Genomic DNA, 19,400 nt, shown 5'->3' with positions numbered 1-19,400 from the left:
GGGCCTGCACATGTAGCTATCAGCACATTAGCTGATACAAGCCAGGAAGTTACACAGACTTGTTCCCTTCACCCTCCTCTTATAAGATGGGTCTGGGGCAAATTCTTGCCTCTAGATTTTATGGTAGGGTAGCTCAGATCCACAGTCTTTGTGGCCAACTAAATGAATAGTCTTCAAATCCTTGCTAGTGGCCCTATATGACAGACATCTTCAAGACCATCAAAAAAGTATTAGGGGGCAAGATGGCGGAAGAGTAGGGTCCCCAAGTCCCCTGTCCTCACCAACTTACCTAGATAAGTTTCAAATCATCCTGAAAACCTACAAATTTGTCCTGAGATTTAAAGAGAGAACAGCTGGAATGCTACAGTGAGAAGAGTTCGCGCTTCTATCAAGGTAGGAAGACAGAAAAAAATAAAGAAATAAAAAAGCATCCAAGGGGGAGGGCCCCTGCGAGGAGCCAGGCTAAGGCCTCTTGGAGAGTGCCCCCAGGACAGAAAAGCCCAGTCCCAGAGAAGCAGAAATGTTACCAATCTTCCCGCACAGAAAGGCACTCCAGGGAACTCGGGCAGGATCCCAGGAGGGGGAGGGATGCCCTCAGGCTCCCAGGGGCACTAACAGAGGAACTGTGCCCTGGGGGAGAGCATGCCACACACCACGGGTCCAGCTCCCTAAGGGCTGGAGTGCATGCCTGGCAGGGCCCCGGGAGCAGCTCAGGCAGTGGTTCAGGTAGCGGCTCCGGGAGCACGATTTCAGCAGTGCAGGCCCCGGAGTCAAGGGTGCTTGGGGACACAGCCCAAGATCCTGCACTCCCCCCAGGACAGGCAGAGGCCAGGAGGGCCCAGGACAGCAAGGATGCTCTTGCTGCCGGGTGGCCCCAAGCTCTGCAGATCGGCATCCGGGGCATCCAGGCCCCTGCAGACTGGGAGCTGCGTAGTTACTGCAAGAGCTGACTCCAGAGCAGGAGAGCTGGCCGCTGCCACTGTTGTTCTCCTGGTGTCACCTTGTACCTGGGACTAAGCAGGGGCCTCAAACAGCTCCCACTGAACTGTGCACCTGGCAAGGGGGCTGGGCAGCTCCCCCAGGTGCACACACCTGAGAATCAGCACAGCAGGCCCCTCCCTTAGAAGACCAGCTGGAAAGACAGGGGAAAAGCAAGTTATTGACCAAGCAGTGCTGGAAAGTTCCAGGGGGAAGTCGAGGGATTTACAGTATATAGAATCAGAGGATATTCCCCCTTGTTTTTTGTTTTCTGTTTGTCCCCCCCCTTTTTTTCCTCTTTTTTTCTGCTTTTTCCAGTACAACTTGTTTTTGGCCACTCTGCACTGAGCAAAATGACTAGAAGGAAAAACTCCCCACAAAAGAAAGAATCAGAAACAGTACTCTCGGCGCTGGCTTTGTACGTGGAGCCGCCTGCCGGTCCTTTCACAACCGGCGGCGCCAGTGCCCTGGCGCTGGGCCCAAGCTGAGGCTGGCACTTCGTGGCCGACTGTCCGCATCATGAGCTGGGCGGGCTTCCCCCGCACACCGGCGGGGCTGGGGCTGTGAGGGCTGCGGTTCTGGACTGAAGTTGCCGCGTCCAGCCAGGCGTGCCGCCCAGTCCCATGGAGCTGGAGGTGGTGGGGACAGCTGGCCGCCGACATTCATCAAGCGCTTCGATACAAGGAGCTGAAGTTGCCTTCCTACAAAGGCCAGTCCCCTCAACTAAGTCTCAGAAGGTATTTGGCTGACCTGATTGCCATTGTGAGCAATCACTTCACCCTCTGCCCTTCTGCCTGACATCTTGCTATTTGCTGGACTTATTTATGGATCGATAGGACATCTCTATCCAGCAGCTGCATTTAGTTGTACTTTCCTGTCTGCTTTTAGAAAGTAAATCTGAGGATCCCTGGGTGGCACAGCGGTTTAGCGCCTGCCTTTGGCCCAGGGCGTGATCCTGGAGACCCGGGATCGAATCCCACGTCGGGCTCCCAGTGCATGGAGCCTGCTTCTCCCTCTGCCTATGTCTCTGCCTCTCTCTCTCTCTCTCTCTGTGTGTGTGTGTGACTATCATAAATAAATAAAAATTTAAAAAAAAGAAAGTAAATCTGAAGAAAAAGAAGATAGCGTGCCTAAGCTGGAAGAGCTCAACAGCCTGGGTTGTATGACTAATATGAATCTAGTATTAACAAAGCAATAATTGCTACATATGGAACTGTTATTATTAGAAACCTTTCAGTGGAACCTCTGCCTTCCAACAGCTGCTCATTTCATGGAGTATTATCTATCTGAAGCAGTACATGAAACAGATCTTCATGATGGCTGGCCGATGATTTGCTTGGAAAAAACGAAACTCTACATGGCCAAGTATGCAGATTATTTCCTGGAAGTATCTTGGCAAGATTATGCCTTTCTAAATTATGCACCTTCTTTAGTAGCTGCTGCATGTGTGGCTTCTTCAAGGATTATATTTCCTCTTTCTCCAAAGTGGCCCACAAGACTGCATCATCTTACTGCTTACTCCTGGGATTTTTTTAGTGCAGTGCATTGAAGGGCTATTGATCGCACATGATAACGATGTGAAAGAGGCCAACAAACAGAGAGGACAGGCAGGGTCCCAGCCAGCGCAGCTGAGTGTGCTGCAGTCAGCCTCCCAGCCCTCACGGCCGGTTCACTTTCAGCAGCCCCACTATCTCCATCAGATCCACCACACCTCGATGCAGTACCGCCATCCTGTAGCAGAACAGCCGAACTGCCAGCAGATTGGATCTACCACACACACCTCATCTTACACACTACAGACGTGTCCTTCTGGCTTCCAAACCAGTGTTCAGGGCCTCGGGCATGTGCAGACTGGTGTTGGGATGTCACTGGCAATACTAGTAGAAGTGAAGCCCTGTCTGAATGTTTCTTATAACCAGAGTTATCAGATAAATGAACATTACCCTTGCATTACTCCATGCTTTGAAAGGTGATTTTATGTGAAGATAATTCCTGACCCAGACTGTTCTGTGACTTGAAGCTCTGGGGAAAGCTTTTTGTAAACTTCTCTTCAAAAAGGAAAGGGATTCAGATTGCATCAGAACTCTTCAGAAACCAGCATCAGGAAGACAGAATTTCCCTTTCAGTGCACCATGAATACCTGGGAGGACTGAACAAACACTGCAAACACTTTAACAGTATGTATATCAAATCCTGTTAAAACACATCCCTGTGTGACAAAAATTTTAAGCCCTGGCTGATGGTCCAAATATTTCAAAAATATTCAATACAATAGAAAATTTGGACAGACTCTAAATCGCCATTTTGAGATTTGACCTGTGATGGGCTCTGGGCCTAATGTTTGCTTATACATCAGAAACTAATGTTTATCTGTGGACTTGCCAAATCGTCTTTTTACGAAGGAAAGTTACAGTATTAATTTTTGAAGAGGTCTTTTATTTCTTTTTAATTCTGCAGTTTTGAGTTACATTTTTGATCTACAAATGAATTGTTGACTAATTTTAAACTCATGAATTGCTATGCTATACCAATCTGTGCAGTAAAAAAAATTTTTAGATGAATTATAACTTCCTATCACAGTATGTAGGTATCTGTATTTATGTCCTAAAATTAAGGGTGGAGTAGATCTCTTCAAATGGTCATAAATTTTCATTGTTTTTTTCACCCTAAGTGATCAACCTCAAATCTTTAGGATTAAAACACATTTAACTCAGGGAATTTGTACCACTTGGAAACATTTAACTGTAATGCAACATGCTTTGGGAATGTTATAGTATGAACTACATGTATAACATAGATTAAAATACACCTGCTAGGATGTGTTTTCAACTGAGAACATAATTGTACCTTAGAATGAATGAAGTGGTTCCTATCACTCATAATCCATACATAGGTTTTGCATTTCACAGTGAAATCAATGATTTCTACTCAGATTTGATATTACACTCAAAGTTTTTTCAAGGAAGGCATAACTGTAAAATGTCAGTACTAGAATAAAGTCCGGTGGGTTTATCTTGAAGTGGAATGTGGCCAGGGTAGTTCTCAGGTTGTTCTAGAGCAGCACTTTGTTCCATGGAGGACAAGTTCTGTAAGCAGCCTTGCAATCCAGCCAGTCTGTGTATCAGGCAAAGTCCACTTGCATATATTGGCCCCAGAACTGCCGTGGGACATTTCACTGTGTGGGTAATGAGTGAAAGACGCAATAAGAAGTCATTACAGGGAATTCAGCAAGATGGCGGAAGAGCAGGGTCTCCAAATCACCTGTCCCGACCGAATTACATAGATAACCTTCAAATCATCCTGAAAATCTACGAATTCGACCTGAGATTTAAAGAGAGAACAGCTGAAATGCTACAGTAGAAGACTTCGCGCTTCTATCAAGGTAGGAAGACGGGGGGGGGGGGGGGGGGGAGAAATAAAGAATCAAAAGGCATCCAAGGGGGAGAGGCCCCGCAAGGAGCCGGGCTGAGGCCGGGGTGAGTGCCCCCAGGACAGGAAAGCTCCCTCCCAGAGAAGCAGGAGCTTCACCAATCTTCCCCGGTGGAAAGGCACCTGCAGGGAGTTAGAGCAGGACCCCAGGAGGGCGGGGATGCCCTCAAGCTCTCTGGAACACTAACAGACACCTGCGGTGCGTGCAGGGGAGTGCGCTGAGCTCCCTAAAGGGCTGCAGCCCAGGCTCGGCTGGACCTGGGAGCAGCTCGGAGGGGCTCGGGCGGCGGCTCCGCGGAGGGGGCTGCGCAGCCCTGGGAGCGCAAATCCAACAGCACAGGCCCGGGAGAACAGGGCGCAGGGGACACAGCCCAGGATCCGACCTCCCCCAGGGACAGGCAGAGGCCAGGAAGGCCCAGGACAGCAAGGACTCTCCTGCCCCAAGCTGAGCAGATCAGCGGCCCCGCCCTGGGAGCATCCAGGCCCTGCAGACAGAGAGCTCCGTAGTTACTGCGGGAACTGAATCCAGGGCTCCAGACCAGGCCACCGCCACTGTGGTTCCTCCTGCTAAGGCCTCACGGGGTAAAAAACCCCCACTGAGCCCTTCACCAAGGCAGGGGGCTGAGCAACATCCCCAAGTGCTAACACCTGAAAATCAGCACAACAGGCCCCTCCCCCAGAAGACCAGCTAGACGGACAAGTTCCAGGCAAAGTCAAGGGACATAAACTATACAGAATCAGAAGATACTCCCCTGTGTTTTCCTTTCTTTTCTTTCTTTGTTTTTTTTTTTTTTTTTGCTTTTTGATTTCTGTTTGCTTCCCCCACCCTTTTTTTCCTTTCTTTCTTTTTCTTTACCTTTTACTTCTCTTTTTTTCTTTTTTTCTGCCTTTTTTTTTCTTTTTCTCTTTTCTTTCCTTTCTCTCCACTCTTTTTCTCCTTTTCCCAATACAACTTGATTTTGGCCACTCTGCACTGAACAAAATGACTAGAAGGAAAACCTTACCTCAAAGGAAAGAATGAGAAACAGTCCACTCTCCCACAGAGATACAAAATCTGGATTACAATTCAATGTCAGAAAGCCAATTCAGAAGCACAATGATAAAGCTACTGGTGGCTCAAGAAAAAAGCCTAAAGGACTCAAGAGACTACATGACTGCAGAATTTAGATCTAATCAGGAAGAAATTAAAAATCAATTGAATGAGATGCAATCCAAACTAGAAGTACTAACGACGAGGATTAACGAGGTGGAAGAACGAGTCAGTGACATAGAAGACAAGTTGATGGCAAAGAGGGAAACTGAGGACAAAAGAGACAAACAATTAAAAGACTATGAGGATATATTAAGGGAAATAAATGACAGCCTGAGGAAGAAAAACCTACGTTTAATTGGGCTTCCCGAGGGCACCAAAAGGGACAGAGGTCCAGAATATGTATTTGAACAAATCATAGCTGGGATCCCTGGGTGGCGCAGTGGTTTAGCACCTGCCTTTGGCTCAGGGCACGATCTTGGAGACCCGGGATCGAATCCCATGTCGGGCTCCCAGTGCATGGAGCCTGCTTCTCCCTCTGCCTATTTCTCTGCCCCTCTCTCTCTCTCTCTCTGTGACTATCATAAATAAATAAAAAAATAAAAAAATAATGAAAAAAAAAAAGAACAAATCATAGCTGAAAACTTTCCTAATCTAGGAACGGAAACAGGCATTCAGATCCAGGAAACAGAGAGATCCCCCGCTAAAATCAATAAAACCCGTTCAACACCCAGACATTTAATAGTTAAGCTTGCAAATCCCAAAGATAAACAGAAGATCCTTAAAGCACCAAGAGAGAAGAAATCCCTGACTTTTATGGGGAGAAGTATTAGGGTAACAGCAGACCTCTCCACAGAGACCTGGCAGGCCAGAAAGGGCTGGCAGGATATATTCAGGGTACTAAATGAGAAAAAAATGCAACCAAGAATACTTTATCCAGCAAGGCTCTCATTCAGAATGGAAGGAGGGAAAAAGAGCTTCCAAGACAGGCAGGAACTGAAAGAATATGTGAACTCCAAACGAGCTCTGCAAGTAATTTTAAGGGGGACTCTTAAAATTCCGCTTTAAGAAGAAGTACAATGGAACAATCCACAAAAACAAGTACTGATTAGACATCATGCATGATAGCACTAAACTCATATCTTTCTGAATGTGAACGGGCTTAATGACCCCATCAAAAGGCACAGGGTGTCAGACTGGATAAAAAAACCAGGACCCATCTATTTGCTGTCTACAAGAGACTCATTTTAGACATAAGGACACCTATGGCCTGAAAATAAAAGGTTGGAGAACCATGTACCATTCAAATGGTCCTCAAAAGAAAGCAGGGGTAGCCATCCTTATATCAGATAAACTAAAATTTACCCTGAAGAATGTAGTGAGAGATGAAGAGGGACACAATATCATACTTAAAGGATCTATCCAACAAGAGGACGTAACAATCCTCAATATATATATGTGGTAGCTGCCAAATATATCAATCAATTAATAACCAAAGTTAAGACATACTTAAATAATAGTACACTTATACTTGGTGACTTCAATCTAGTGCTTTCTACACTCGATAGGTCTTCTAAGCACAACATCTCCAAAGAAACAAGAGCATTAAATGATACACTGGACCAGATGTATTTCAAAGATATGTACAGAACTTTACATCCAAACTCAACTGAATATACATTCTTCTCAAGTGCACATGGAACTTTCTCCAGAATAGACCACATACTGGGTCACAAATCGGGTCTTAACTGATACCAAAAGATTGGGATCAGCCCCTGCATATTCTCAGACCATAATGCCTTGAAATTAGAACTAAAACACAACAAGAAGTTTGGAAGGACTTCAAACACGTGGAGGTTAAGGACCATCCTGCTAAAAGATGAAAGGGTCAACCAGGAAATTAAGGAAGAATTAAAAAGATTCATGGAAACTAATGAGAATGAAGATACAACCATTCAAAATCTTTGGGATGCAGCAAAAGCAGTCCTGAGGGGGAAATACTTCGCAATACAAGCATCCACTCAAAAACTGGAAAGAACTCAAATATAAAAGCGAAACTTACACCTAAAGAGAAAAAACTTACACCTAAGAGAAAAAACAGCAAATAGATCCTACACCCAGCAGAATAAACAGTTAATAAAGATTCGAGCAGAACTCAATGAAATCGAGACCAGAAGAACTGTGGAATAGATCAACAAAGCCAGGAGTTGGTTCTTTGAAAGAATTAATAAGATAAATAAACAATTTGCGAGCCTTATTAAAAAGAAGAGAGAGAAGACTCAAATTAATGAAATCATGAATGAGAAAGGAGAGATCACTACCAACACCAAGGAAATACAAACGATTTTAAAAACATATTATGAACAGCTATACGCAAAAATTAGGCTATCTATAAGAAATGGTCGCATTTCTGGAAAGGCACAAATTATCAAAACTGGAACAGGAAGAAATAGAAAATCTGAACAGTCCAATAACCAGGGAGGAAATTGAAGCAGTCATCAAAAACGTCCCAAGACACAAAAGTCTAGGGACAGATGGTTTCCCAGGGGAATTCTATGAAACGTTTAAAGAAGAAACCATACCTATTCTACTAAAGCTGTTTGGAAAGATAGAAAGAGATGGAGTACTTCTAAATTCACTCTATGAGGCCAGCATCACCTTAATTCCAAAACCAAAGACCCCACCAAGAAGGAGAATTACAGACCAATATCCCTGAAGAATGGATGCAAAAATTCTCAACAAGATACTAGCCAATAGGATCCAACAGAACATTAAGAAAATTATTCATCATGAACAAGTAGGATTTATTCCCGGGACTCATATCAGCAAGAGAAAAACCAAGAACCATATGATCCTCTCATTAGGTGCAGAGAAAGCATTTGACAAAATACAGCACCCATTCCTGATCAAAACTCTTCAGAGTGTAGGGATAGAGGGAGCGTTCCTCAACATCTTAAAAGTCATCTACGAAAAGCCCACAGCAAATATAATTCTCAATGGGGAAGCACTAGGAGCCTTCCCCCTAAGATCAAGAACAAGACAGGGATGTCCACTCTCACCACTGCTATTCAACAGAGTACTGGAAGTCCTAGCCTCAGCAATCAGGCAACAAAAAGACATTAAAGGCATTCGAATTGGCAAAGAAGAAGTCAAACTTTCCCTCTTCGCCGATGACATGATACTCTACCTAGAAAACCCAAAATCCTCCACTCCAAGATTGTAGAGCTCATACAGCAATTTGGCAGTGTCGCAGGATACAAAATCCATGCCCAGAAGTCAGTGGCATTTCTATACACTAACAATGAGACTGAAGAAAGAGAAACTAAGGAGTCAGTCCCATGTACAATTGCACCCAAAAGCATAAGATACCTAGGAATAAACCTAACCAAAGAGGTAAAGGATCTACACCTTAAAAACTATAGAACACTTCTGAAAGAAATTGAGGAAGACGCAAAGAGATGGAAAAATATTCCATGCTCATGGACTGGAAGAATTAACATTGTGAAAATGTCAATGTTACCCAGGGCAATTTACATGTTTAATGCAATCCTATCAAAATACCATGGACTTTCTTCAGAGAGTTAGAACAAATTATTTTAAGATTTGTGTGGAATCAGAAAAGACCCCAAATAGTCAGGGGAATTTTAAAAAAGAAAACCATAGCTGGGGACATTACAATGCCAGATTTCAGGTTGTACTACAAAGCTGTGGTCATCAACACAGTGTGGTACTGGCACAAAAACAGACACACAGATCAATGGAACAGAATAGAGAATCCAGAAGTGGACCCTCAAGTCTATGGTCAACTAATACTCAACAAAGGAGGAAAGACTATCCACTGGAAGAAAGACAGTCTCTTCAATAAATGGTGCTGGGAAAATTGGACATCCACATGCAGAAGAACGAAACTAGACCACTCTCTTTCACCATACACAAAGATAAATTCAAAATGGATGAAAGATCTAAATGTGAGACACGATTCCATCAAAATCCTAGAGGAGAACACAGGCAACACCCTTTTTGAACTCGGCCACAGTAACTTCTTGCAAGATACATCCACGAAGGCAAAAGAAACAAAAGCAAAAACGAACTATTGGGACTTCATCAAGATAAGAAGCTTTTGCACAGCAAAGGATACAGTCAAAAAACTAAAAGACAACCTACAAAATGGGAGATGATTTTTGCAAATGACGTATCAGATAAAGGGCTAGTTTCCAAGATCTGTAAAGAACTTATTAAACTCAACACCAAAGAAACAAACAATCCAATCATGAAACGGGCAAAAGACATGAACAGAAATCTCACAAGGAAGACATAGACATGGCCAACACACACATGAGAAAATGCTCTGCATCACTGTCCATCAGGGAAATACAAATCAAAACCACAATGAGATACCACCTCACACACCAGTGAGAATGGGGAAAATTAACAAGGCAGGAAACAACAAATGTTGGAGCGGATGCGGAGAAAAGGGAACCCTCTTTCACTTTTGGTGGGAATCTGAGATGGTGCAGCCACTCTGGAAAACTGTGTGGAGGTTCCTCAAAGAGTTAAAAGTAGACCTGCCCTACAACCCAGCAATTAGACTGTTGGGGATTTACCCCAAAGATACAGATGCAATGAAACGCTGGGACACCTGCACCCCAATGTTTATAGCAGCAATGTCCACAATAGCCAAACTGTGGAAGGAGCCTCGGTGTCCATCAAAAGATGAATGGATAAAGAAGATGTGGTTTATGTATACAATGGAATATTACTCAGCCATTAGAAATGACAAATACCCACCATTTGCTTCAACGTGGATGGAACTGGAGGGTATTATGCTGAGTGAAGTATGTCAATCGGAGAAGGACAAACATTATATGTTCTCATTCATTTGGGGAATATAACTAATAGTGAAAGGGAATATAAGTGAAGGGAGAAGTGTGTGGGAAATATCAGAAAGGGAGACAGAACATAAAGACTCCTAACTCTAGGAAACAAACTAGGGGTGGTGGAAGGGAAGGAGGGCGGGGGGTGGGGGTGAATGGGTGACGGGCACTGAGGGGGGCACTTGACGGGATGAGCTTGGGTGTTATTCTGTATGTTGGCAAATTGAACACCAATAAAAAATAAATTTATTATAAAAAATAAGTCATTACAGTAAGGGCAATTTGGGGGGAAGAGTTCAGAGGGAATAAAAAGTAGAAAGAAAGCAAGCATGTAATAACTGAAACTACAGGTTGTGTTCTTATCTGTGGGAGAAGAGATTTGGTGGAGGGAAGCTTTCTGATTTAAAAATTATTAAGGTGTGTCTTTTTGTTGTGTTTTTTTTTTTAAGATAGCACTTGAATAGAAGTAGAAGGGAAACTGCATGGCAGGTATGTGTCTGCCACAATATGCATTTGAAGACAAACTTATTGTAATGATGTTGTGGATATGCAGCAGTAGTCTCCATAATCACGCCAATGGCTTTTGTTAGGAAGGAAAGGGACTCATTGCAGTAGTGGACTGATCCAGATGGCTCCAGTGGATAAATGTGGGTGGGTGCCTTCTGCTAGCATGAATTCCTAGAGAATGTCCTTGCCTTAAAATAATGGTAATCTTTATAATTAGAGTAAATAGGGCATGATGTGGATTTATGAGTCTGGTAGATTAAAAAAAAAACCCACTCAGGTAAGAACACTCACTCATGGCAGTTTTCAAGCTTAAAAATTGTTTTCTGAAAGTATCATCGCTTTTCCTCTTTACAGAAGGCTGCTAATTGGATTTTGGTAGTTCTTACCTCAAGAACGTTTGAATTATTTGGGGGAAAGTGGGTTCAAAAGAGAATATATCTTTCACATTCACATTCAGAACCCAGCACCTGGAGTCCAATTTTCAGTATTTTAAATACCTCAATAATGTTATGAATGTAAGATATTGGAATAGAGATCCCAACTTGAAACAACCGGTGCCGATGGTAATTTAATGTCTTGTCAAATGCTTTTATTGATTGGTTTAAATGTTATTCTTGATATAGAAGAATATGGCTTTTTAAAAAGCTTGTAACACTTTCCCAGTCTGTATTTAAAAAATCTAAAGAACACTGGATTAATTTGGGGGCAGTAGAATAAAATAATTAATTGGTTACTATTGCTGCATACACAGGGTGGGGTGGGATGCGATGATTGGAGAATCAGAGCTATTTTTAAAACATTAGGTTCAAGATAAATACAACTCATGACTGCTAGTCTTGGGGGATGAGGGTGGGGGAGTTGTGTGGGTTTTATTTTGTTTAATTTATTGGTTAGTCTTTAAAGTAGGTCATTTTTTTTAGATTACTGGACCATCATTAAAACTGTACTGTGAAGAGATTAATGATATGTATAAAGGGCTTTACCAAAGTCCACTAAATAAACACTACTCAAGTACAGACTGCAAACCAAAAAAGAAAGAAAGAAAGAAAGAAAGAAAGAAAGAAAGAAAGAAAGAAAGAAAAAAGAAACAGTTCTCTCTCCCACAGTTACAAAATTTGGATTATAATTCAATGTCAGAAAGCCAATTTAGAAGCACAATGATAAAGATACTGGTGGCTCTAGAAAAAAAGCATAAAGGATTCAAGAGACTTTATGACTCCAAAATTTAGATCTACTCAGCCCGAACTTAAACATCAGTTAAATGAGATGCAACCCAAACTGGAGGTCCTAACAATGAGGGATAACAAGATAGAAGAACAAGTGAGTGATATAGAAGACAAGTTGATGGCAAGGAAGAAAACTGAGGAAAAAAGAGAAGAACAGTTAAAAGATCATGAGGAGAGGTTAAGGGAAATAAATGACAGTGTCAGAAGGAAAAAAATCTACGTTTAATTGGGGTTCCAGAGGGTGCAGAAATAGACAGAGGACCAGAAACTGTATTTGAAGAAATCATAGCTGAGACTTCCCTAACTTGAGAAGGGAAACAGGCATTCAGACCCAGGAGATAGAAAGATCCCCCCCTAAAATCAATAAAAACTGCTCAACACCTCGACATTTAATAGTGAAACTTGCAAATTCCAAAGATAGAGAAGATCCTTAAAGCAGGAAGAGACAACAAACAGATCCCTAACCTTTATGGAGAGAAGTATTAGGTTAACAGCAGACCTCTCCACAGAGACCTGTCAGGCCAGAAAGGGCTGGCAAGATATATTCAGTGTCCTAAATGAGAAGAACATGCGGCCAAGAACAAGTGGCCATGTGGCCACTTTATCCACCAAGGCTCTCATTCAGAATAAAAGGAGAGATAAAGAGCTTCCAAGATAGGCAGAAACTGAAAGAATATATGACCACCAAGTCAGGTCTGCAAGAAATATAAGGGGAACTCTGTAAAAGAAAGAGGAAGTCCAAGGAAACAATCCACAAAAACAGGGAGTGAATAGGTATCATGATGACATTAAATTCATATCGTTCAATAGTAACTCTGAATGTGAATGGGCTTAATGACCCCATCCAAAGGCATAGGGTTTCAGACTGGATTAAAAAAGCAAGACCCATCTATTTGTTGTCTACAAGAGAATCATTTTAGACAAGAGGACACCTACAGCCCGAAAATAAGGTTGGAGAACCATTTACCATTTAAACGTTCCTCAAAAGAAAGCAGGGGTGGCCATCCTTATATCAGATAAATTAAAGTTTATCCCAAAGACTGCAGTAAGAGATGAAGAGGGACACTATATCATACTTAAAGGATCAATCCAACCAGAGGAACTAACAATCATGAATATTTATGCCCCGAATGGGGGAGCTGCCAAGTATATCAATCAATTAATAACCAAAGTTAAGACATACTTAGATAATAATATACTTATAACTGGTGACTTCAATCTAGCTCTTTCTATACTCGACAGATCTTCTAAGCACAACATCTCCAAAGAAACAAGAGTTTTAAATTATACACTGGACTAGATGGATTTCACAGATATTTACAGAAATTTACATCTAAACGCAACTGAATACACATTCTTCTCAAGTGCACATGGAACTGTCTCTAGAAGAGACCACATACTGGGTCATAAATCAGGTCTTAACAGATACCAAAAGATTGGGATCATCCCCTGCATATTTTCAGACCATAATGCTTTGAAACTACAACTAAATCACAAGAAGAAGTTTGGAAGGATTTCAAACATGTGGAGGTTAAGGGCCATCCTGCTCAAAGATGAAAGGGTCAACCAAGAAATTAGAGAAGAATTAAAAAGATTCATGGAAACTAATGGGAATGAAGATATAACCATTCAAAATCTTTGGGATACAGCAAAAGCAGTCCTGAGGGGGAAATACATCACAATACAAGCATCCATCCAAAAATTTGAAACAACTCAATAAAAAAGCTAACCTTGCACCTAAAGGAGTTGGAGAAAAAACCGCAATTAGATCCTACACCCAGTAGAACATGATAATTAACAAAGATTCGAGCAGAACTCAATGAAACAGAGACCAGAAGAACCGGGAACAGATCAACAAAACCAGGAGTTGGTTCTTTGAAAGAATTAATAAGATAGATAAACCATTAGCTAGCCTTATTAAAAAGAAGCGAGAGAAGACTCCAATTAATAAAATCACGAATGAGAAAGGAGAGATCACCACCAATACCAAGGAAATGCAAACGATTTTAAAAACTTATTATGAGCAACTATACGCCAATAAATTGGACAATCTAGAAAAAAAGGACGCATTTCTGGAAAACCACAAACTACCAAACTGGAACAAGAAGAAATAAAAAACCTGAACAGGCTGATAACCAGGGGGGAAACTGAAGCAGTCATCAAAAACCTCCCAAGACACAAGAGTCCAGGGCTAGATAGTTTCCAGGGGGAATTCTATCAAACGTTTAAAGAAGAAACCATACCTATTCTACTAAAGCTTTTCAGAGAGATAGAAAGAGATGGAGTACTTCCAAACTCGTTCTATGAGGCCAGCATCACCTTAATTCCAAAACCAGAGAAAGATTCCACCAAAAAGGAGATTTATAGACCAATATCCCTGATGAACACAGATGCAAAAATTCTCAACAAGTTAGTAGCCAATAGGATCCAACAACACATCAAGAAGATTATTCACCATGACCATGTGGGATATATCCCTGGGATGTAAGGCTGGTTCAACACTCATAAAGCAGTCAGTGTGATTGACCATATCAGCAAGAGAAAAAACAAGAACCATAGGATCCTCTCCATAGATGCAGAGAAAGCATTTGACAAAATACAGCATCCATTCCTGAAAAAAACCCTTCAGAGTGTAGGGATAGAGGAAACATTCCTCAGCATCTTAAAAACCATGTATAAAAGCACACAGCAGATATCATTTTCAATGGGGAAATGCTGGGAGCCTTTCCCCTAAGTTCAAGAGCAAGACAAGGATGTCCCCTCTCACCACTGCTATTTAAGATAGTACTAGAAGTCCTAGCCTCAGCAATTAGCCAACAATAAGAAATAAAAGGCATTCAAATTGGCAAAGAAGAAGTCAAACTCTACCGCTTCGCAGATGACATGATACTCTACATCGAAAACCTCAAAGACTCTACCCCAAGATCGCTAGAACTCATACAGCAATTCGGCAGTGTGGCTGGATACAAAATCAATGCCCAGAAATCAGTGGCATTTCTATACATTAACAATGAGACTGAAGAAAGAGAAATTAAGGAGTCAATCCCATTGACAATTGCACCCAAAAGCATAAGATACCCAGGAATAAACCTAACCAAAGAGGTAAAGGATCTATACCCTAAAAACTACAAAACACTTCTGAAAGAAATTGAGGAAGACACAAAGAAATGGAAAAATATTCCATGTTCATGGATTGGAAGAATTAATATTGTAAAAATATCAATGTTACCCAGGTCGATTTACATATTTAATGCAATCCCTATCAAAATACCATGGACGTTCTTCAGAGAGTTGGAAAAAATCATTTTAAGATTTGTGTGGAATCAGAAAATACCCCGAATAGCCAGGGGAATATTAAAAAAGAAAACCATAGCTGGGGACATTACAATGCCAGATTTCAGGTTGTATTACAAAGTTGTGGTCATCAAGACAGTGTGGTACTGGCACAAAAACAGAAACAGAGATCAATGGAACAGAATAGAGAATCCAGAAGTGGACCCTCAAGTCTATGGTCAACTAATATTCGACAAAGGAGGAAAGATTATGCACTGGAAAACAGACAGTCTCTTCAATAAATGGTGCTGGGATAATTGGACAGCCACCTGCAGAAGAATGAAACTAGACCATTCTCTTACACCATAAACAAACAGAAACTCAAAATGGATGAAATATCTAAATGTGAGACAAGATTACATCAAAATCCTAGAGGATGACACAGGAAACACCCTTTTTGAACTTGGCCACAGCAACTTCTTGCAAGATACATCCATGAAGGTAAGGGAAACAAAAGCAAAAATGAATTATTGGAACTTCATCAAGATAAGAAGCTTCTGCACAGCCAAAGAAACAGTCAACTGTTGTCAAAACTCAAAGACAACTTACAGAATGGGAGAAGATATTTGCAAATGACCTATCAGATAAAGGGCTAGTATCCAAGATCTATAAAGAAGTTATTAAACTCAACAGCAAAGAAACAAACAATCCAATCATGAAATGGGCAAAAGACATGAACAGAAATTTCACAGAGGAAGACATAGACATGGCCAACAAGCACATGAGAAAATGCTCTGCATCACTGGCCGTCAGGGAAATATAAATAAAACCACAATGAGATACCACCTCACACCAGCAAGAATGTGGAAAATTAAGAAGAATGAAAACATCAAATGTTGGGGTGATGTGGAGAAAGGGGAATCCTCTTGCACTGTTTTTGGGAATGTGAACTGGTGCAGCCACTCTGGAAAACTGTGTGGAGGTTCCTCAAAGAGTTAAAAATAGATCTGCCCTATGACCCAGCAATTGCACTGCTAGGAATTTACCCCTGAGATACAGATGCAGTGAAACGCCGGGACACCTGCAACCCGATGTTTATAGCAGCAATGTCCAGAATAGCCAAACTGTGGAAGGAGCCTCAGTGTCCAACGAAAGATGAATGGATAAAGAAGATGTGTTATATGTATACAGTGGAATATTACTCAGCCTTTAGAAATGACAAATACCCACCATTTGCTTCGATGTGGATTGATCTGGAGGGTATTATGCTGAATGAAATAAGTCAATCGGAAAAGGACAAACATCATATGGTCTCATTCATTTGGGGAATATAAAATTAGCGAAAGGGAATAAAGGGAAAAGGGGAGAAAATCAGTGAAAACATCAGTGAGGGTGACAAAACATGAGAGTCACCTAACTCTGGGAAATGAACAAGGGGTAGTGGAAGAGGGGGTGGTTGGGGGGGTTGTGGTGATGGGCACTGAGGGGGGCACTTGGTGGGATTAGCACTGGGTGTTATGCTATATGTTGGCAAATTGAACTCCAATAAAAATTTTTTTAAAAAAGTATTAGAGTAGACACCACAGATAATTTCCCAGTTGTGAAAGGTATGTTTGGGATCCAATGAAGAGAATGACTTCAGTTTTTTCCCTGGAGAACTCTTAAAATCAGTGTGTACAGGGCACCTGGGTGGCTCAGCAGTTTAAGCACCTGCCTTCAGCCCAGGGCATGATCCTGGAGACCTGGGATTAAGTCCCACATCAGGCTCCCTCCATGGAGCCTGCTGCTCCCTGTGCCCGCCCCCCCCCCCTCTCTCTCTCTGTGTCTCTCATGAATAAATAAATAAAATGTTAAAAAAAATCAGTGTGGACATCCAGAATGTCGTGATATTTATATTGTACTAACTTTTCTCTAGCACCTAAAAAATATCAAGCTCTGTATTCTGCACTGCTGGGGATGTTTTCATTGAGTACTCACAATAAGCCTTTAAAGGCTATATGATTAAGTCCAAATTCTTTATTGTGACATTCAAGGTCTTTCACATTCTGGCTCCAACCTACCTTTTCTACATACTTTTCCTACTTCTCTTTCCCACCTCCACATGCCATATATGAACTTTATACCTCAGACACTATGGCCCACTTGTCTTTTCCTTTCAATATGTGTTGTGCCTTTTCCTGGAATGTCCATCCTCAGCAATGGTCTGACAAGTCGCCTTTTGAGACCTATGTACATCTTCTCTGCTGAGGTTACAGCTTATCTATTCCTGTATTTATGTTAGAACACAGCACTGTAATCACTGTAATTAATGGGTCACCATTAATTACAGTCTCTTATGCTCCTCAAAGCCAAGGATTCTTTTTATTTATTTTGCCTCACTCAGTGACCCCCTCCCTGGTACCTCCTTCAATGACTGGCAAAATCTGAACTCTGTTAACTGTTTTTAGGCTGGAAAGAACTAGGTCACTCCCCCATGTCCCCAGCTTTTAGCAGCTGCTCCCTCCTAAGTCCTCCGCCTCTTCTCTAACCACACCCCCCTCATCTACATCTAAATACCAAAGCCACTAATTCCCAGGCAGCTGCCAAAACACTTAACATCTCAAAAGAGAGTTCTTCCGCAGGGTTTCCCTCCAGCCCGAACATGTCCACTAATTAGCGAGTCCTGGTTACCTTTTGGGAGTGGGTAGGCGTAAGGGTCCCGGGAAGGGTGTGAGTACACCTCTTATCTCTCCGGTTGCCTTCCTCAGAAGGCATTTTTTCCCATTTTTTTCAGCACGGGCCAGACGAATACCTCACAACCTTTGACACAATTATCTGTGACAAATTGATTAAAACTGTAACTGCAGGAAGAGAAACAGGCGTGTCTCGCATGGCCTTCTGGGAGTTGTAGTCCCTTTGGTCCCTGGGCTGCATGGCTGGTCCTGGAGCTGCGGACTACAGCTCCCAGGCCTGCTCCGAATCCCTGCCGCACAGGCTCAGAGCCCAATGCCCGGAGGCGGTGGTTACGTTGTGTCTATTGTATGCCTGGGTTTGTATTTGTACATTTCTCGGGACGTGAAATTGGGAGTGAAGAGCATGGCAGATGAGCAAGAAATCATGTGCAAATTGGAAAGCATTAAAGAGATCAGGTAAGTGAACATTGCAGCGCCCCTTAGACCCCCTCGAAGCCCCCAAAATCCCCCGCTGCGGGAAAGAGCTGAGTTACCAATGGAAAGTATCTATTGTTAAGCTACTTGTGGAGAGGGGCGGGAAAGGAACCCATTCACGGAATTCGACGATGGGAGGGGAGGCTGCAAAGTGTTGGAACTGAGGCCAGCAGATTGACCAAGAGAGACCTGTCGCCAGATTTCAGAGAGAAAACCAGATGGAGACACCGGGAGGTTGGGGAGGACGGTGCCGGGGGTGGGGATGGGCTGGGGCGTGGACCTTGGCGGGTGGTGGTGATGTTGGTTCCAAGACAGCTTTTTTCATCTTGGGGTGGGAGTTGGACAGCATTCTTGGATTTATTATTATTATTATTATTATTATTAGTGTTTGTTTGCTCCAAGGTTTATGTGGCTCCTTGTTCTTTCAGAGGCGAGATTTTTTTCAGTCTCCTGATAACTTCAGGACCTAGAGCTCAGGCCGGACTTTTGAGAGCAAAGTCCAGCGCATTGGGGCAGGTGGTGGCCTCCAGGGACTAATTGCTGGGGGTGCGGAAGTATATGGCAGTCTGGGATTGGTAGGATGGAAAGCACTTGCACGTATGTACTTTTTGCATTCACACATTTACCACCGTCTTCCTCTCCTACCCGGTGCTCTGAAAGGGGAATGGGAGCAGTGGGGACTGGGGAGGCAGTGGCTGCGCCAGATGGTGGGAGCTCAGCTGCAGCTCTAAGGTGCCAGAGGTGAAGGACAGGCCAGCAAAGGGGAATTTGCCGGCTTCCTGACCTCTTCCTTCCAGGAGCAGCTTTGGCAAGGTGATGATGTTGTCCTTGCTCAGAACACACTATCGCCAAGCAAGTGGACTAACTGGGCTGACACCTGGCTTTCCTTCACCCACTCTGCTTTTCCAGAACCATCCCCCCTCGCTGGCTCCAGTTT

The 19,400-nt window shown here is 42.7% G+C and overlaps 1 protein-coding gene, 1 long non-coding RNA gene and 1 pseudogene across 3 annotated transcripts in view; 2 read left to right on the top strand and 1 right to left on the bottom strand.

The window, feature by feature from the left end:
• Window positions 1-242: 242 nt before the first annotated feature.
• LOC112911202 (cyclin-J-like) lies at window positions 243-2,957 on the top strand (annotated as a pseudogene).
• A 436-nt stretch (window positions 2,958-3,393) lies between these two features.
• Window positions 3,394-18,136, bottom strand: LOC140596261 (uncharacterized). The gene is made up of 2 exons (XR_011998293.1): window positions 17,988-18,136; window positions 3,394-4,299 (listed from the first exon to the last, which is right to left on the bottom strand). It is a non-coding gene; the product is annotated as an uncharacterized lncRNA (long non-coding RNA).
• A 55-nt stretch (window positions 18,137-18,191) lies between these two features.
• Window positions 18,192-19,400, top strand: part of ZC4H2 (zinc finger C4H2-type containing) — a 66,231-nt gene continuing 65,022 nt past the window's right edge. The window contains exon 1 of one of the 2 annotated variants that reach the window (XM_025987644.2): window positions 18,192-18,445. In XM_025987644.2, the coding sequence (XP_025843429.1) occupies window positions 18,303-18,445 (143 nt within the window). In that variant the 5' untranslated portion in view covers window positions 18,192-18,302. The remainder of the gene's footprint in view (window positions 18,446-19,400) is intronic. The other variant, XM_025987645.2, reaches the window with a different exon arrangement.

The sequence above is a fragment of the Vulpes vulpes genome, chromosome X, assembly GCF_048418805.1.
Source record: "Vulpes vulpes isolate BD-2025 chromosome X, VulVul3, whole genome shotgun sequence".
In the NCBI taxonomy this organism is placed as follows: Eukaryota; Metazoa; Chordata; class Mammalia; order Carnivora; family Canidae; genus Vulpes; species Vulpes vulpes.
This window is presented reverse-complemented; position numbering and strand designations above follow the sequence as displayed.